At 36.2% G+C, this 1,264-nt stretch overlaps 1 protein-coding gene across 1 annotated transcript; it reads right to left on the bottom strand.

Annotated features, from left to right (window-relative positions):
- Nucleotides 1-385: 385 nt before the first annotated feature.
- On the bottom strand, nt 386-1,264 carry Tsp_00917 (hypothetical protein). Its single transcript, XM_003376656.1, is given in 3 exon segments — nt 386-742; nt 1,140-1,202; nt 1,220-1,264. 3 exon segments carry the CDS (start codon nt 1,262-1,264, stop codon nt 386-388), a joined length of 465 nt encoding a protein of 154 aa, XP_003376704.1.

The following is a 1,264-nucleotide window of genomic DNA, read 5'->3' as shown; positions in this document are numbered from 1 at the left end:
TAATTTTTTGTTTTGAAATAATTTTGAAGTTTTAGTGTAAACAATAAACCATTTTGCCTAATTGTACATAAATAGTATGTATTCGAGAGCTTGGTGGATGTTTTAGTGCGAAAGAATAATTTGACTAACTGACGCATGAAAGCTTACTGAAAGATAAGCCGCCTGAATGAGGTTCAAGAACATAGAATGGACAATCGATATGGACATGCTTAGCTGCTGACCTTTGAAGCTTGCAAGCAAGCGTTCGTCTTCGGTTGGACTTAGGAAGCGCTTGGCAAGTTGGCCATCTCGAAACTGAATCCTTATGCTCAAAATGTTAATTCATTGATCGCCTTCAAATGACAATTAGGCATGTTGTAGGCAAGATGGAATCTTATTACGAATATTAAGATATTTCACAATAGAGCAGATTGATTTGGGCTTGACTTTGGGAAGTTTGGTTAGGAAGACGGAAATGCTTTTCCAACAAGCATGTTGGTATTCTTGCAGGGCAGGTTCTGACACGCTCGCCTCTGAGACGGGGGATTTGGTTATTGACCAGATGGTTTGATTTTCGGCGCCGGCCACTTTTACGTTCTGCCAAACCTGCGGGGATTCTTGATCTATTTAGCCTTGTGGGTTTGGCGAGAAAATTCAGCCCATCGATTTGATCATTTATCAAACAGTTGTTATTCGGACGATGGTGACGAGCGGCTTGCGATCTTTCCCGACGGGTCACCACGCCTTTGCTTTCGTTTCTTTGCTGCCGTTCCAATGTCGAAATTAGCAAAGATCAATCAAAAGATAAGCCAACCGGTAATACTGTAAATAATTAGCTGAAAAATCTGTTTCTTTTAAACTTAACCGACATGCCTTCATTCATTCACTTATTCATTCAACTTTAAAGCCGCATTTATTTGCTACCAATTCATTGCCAGCATTCAATTTGCAATTCATTGCAATCTTGAAAACCCATTTCCTATTGACTTCAATGTATCCCTTTTTTAATGAAGGCGCATTAATTATAAACGGTTTTTTTTCACATTAAAACAACTTTATAAATATAAATTAAAAAAATATATGTAACGTATTAATGTACAGTTTTATAAAAAGATTAATTCTATAAATAATGTATAAATCAGTGCATCATACATTTTTACTGTCCAGTCAGTACAATCAGCAGTAAATTTATCTACATTTGGATCTCTTTCGATCGTTGTTAGCTGAAATTTGTCATAACTTGTTCAATTTTTCTTTTTTTAAGTAAAAGCTTTTGCTTATGCAT

Source organism: Trichinella spiralis (genome assembly GCF_000181795.1).
Source record: "Trichinella spiralis strain ISS 195 chromosome Unknown Scfld4, whole genome shotgun sequence".
Taxonomy (NCBI): domain Eukaryota; kingdom Metazoa; phylum Nematoda; class Enoplea; order Trichinellida; family Trichinellidae; genus Trichinella; species Trichinella spiralis.
The sequence above is the reverse complement of the archived record's forward strand: the minus strand, read 5'-3'. Positions and strand labels throughout refer to the sequence as shown.

Bases quoted from the DNA above. Each gene is read 5' to 3' on its own strand.
- Tsp_00917 (XM_003376656.1), bottom strand. From the start codon at position 1,264: ATGCATAAGCAAAAGCTTTTACTTAAAAAAAGAAAAATTGAACAA. The intron at 743-1,139 runs GTAAAAATGTAT...TTGGAACGGCAG, and splicing joins CTGATTGTACTGACTGGACA to CAAAGAAACGAAAGCAAAGG.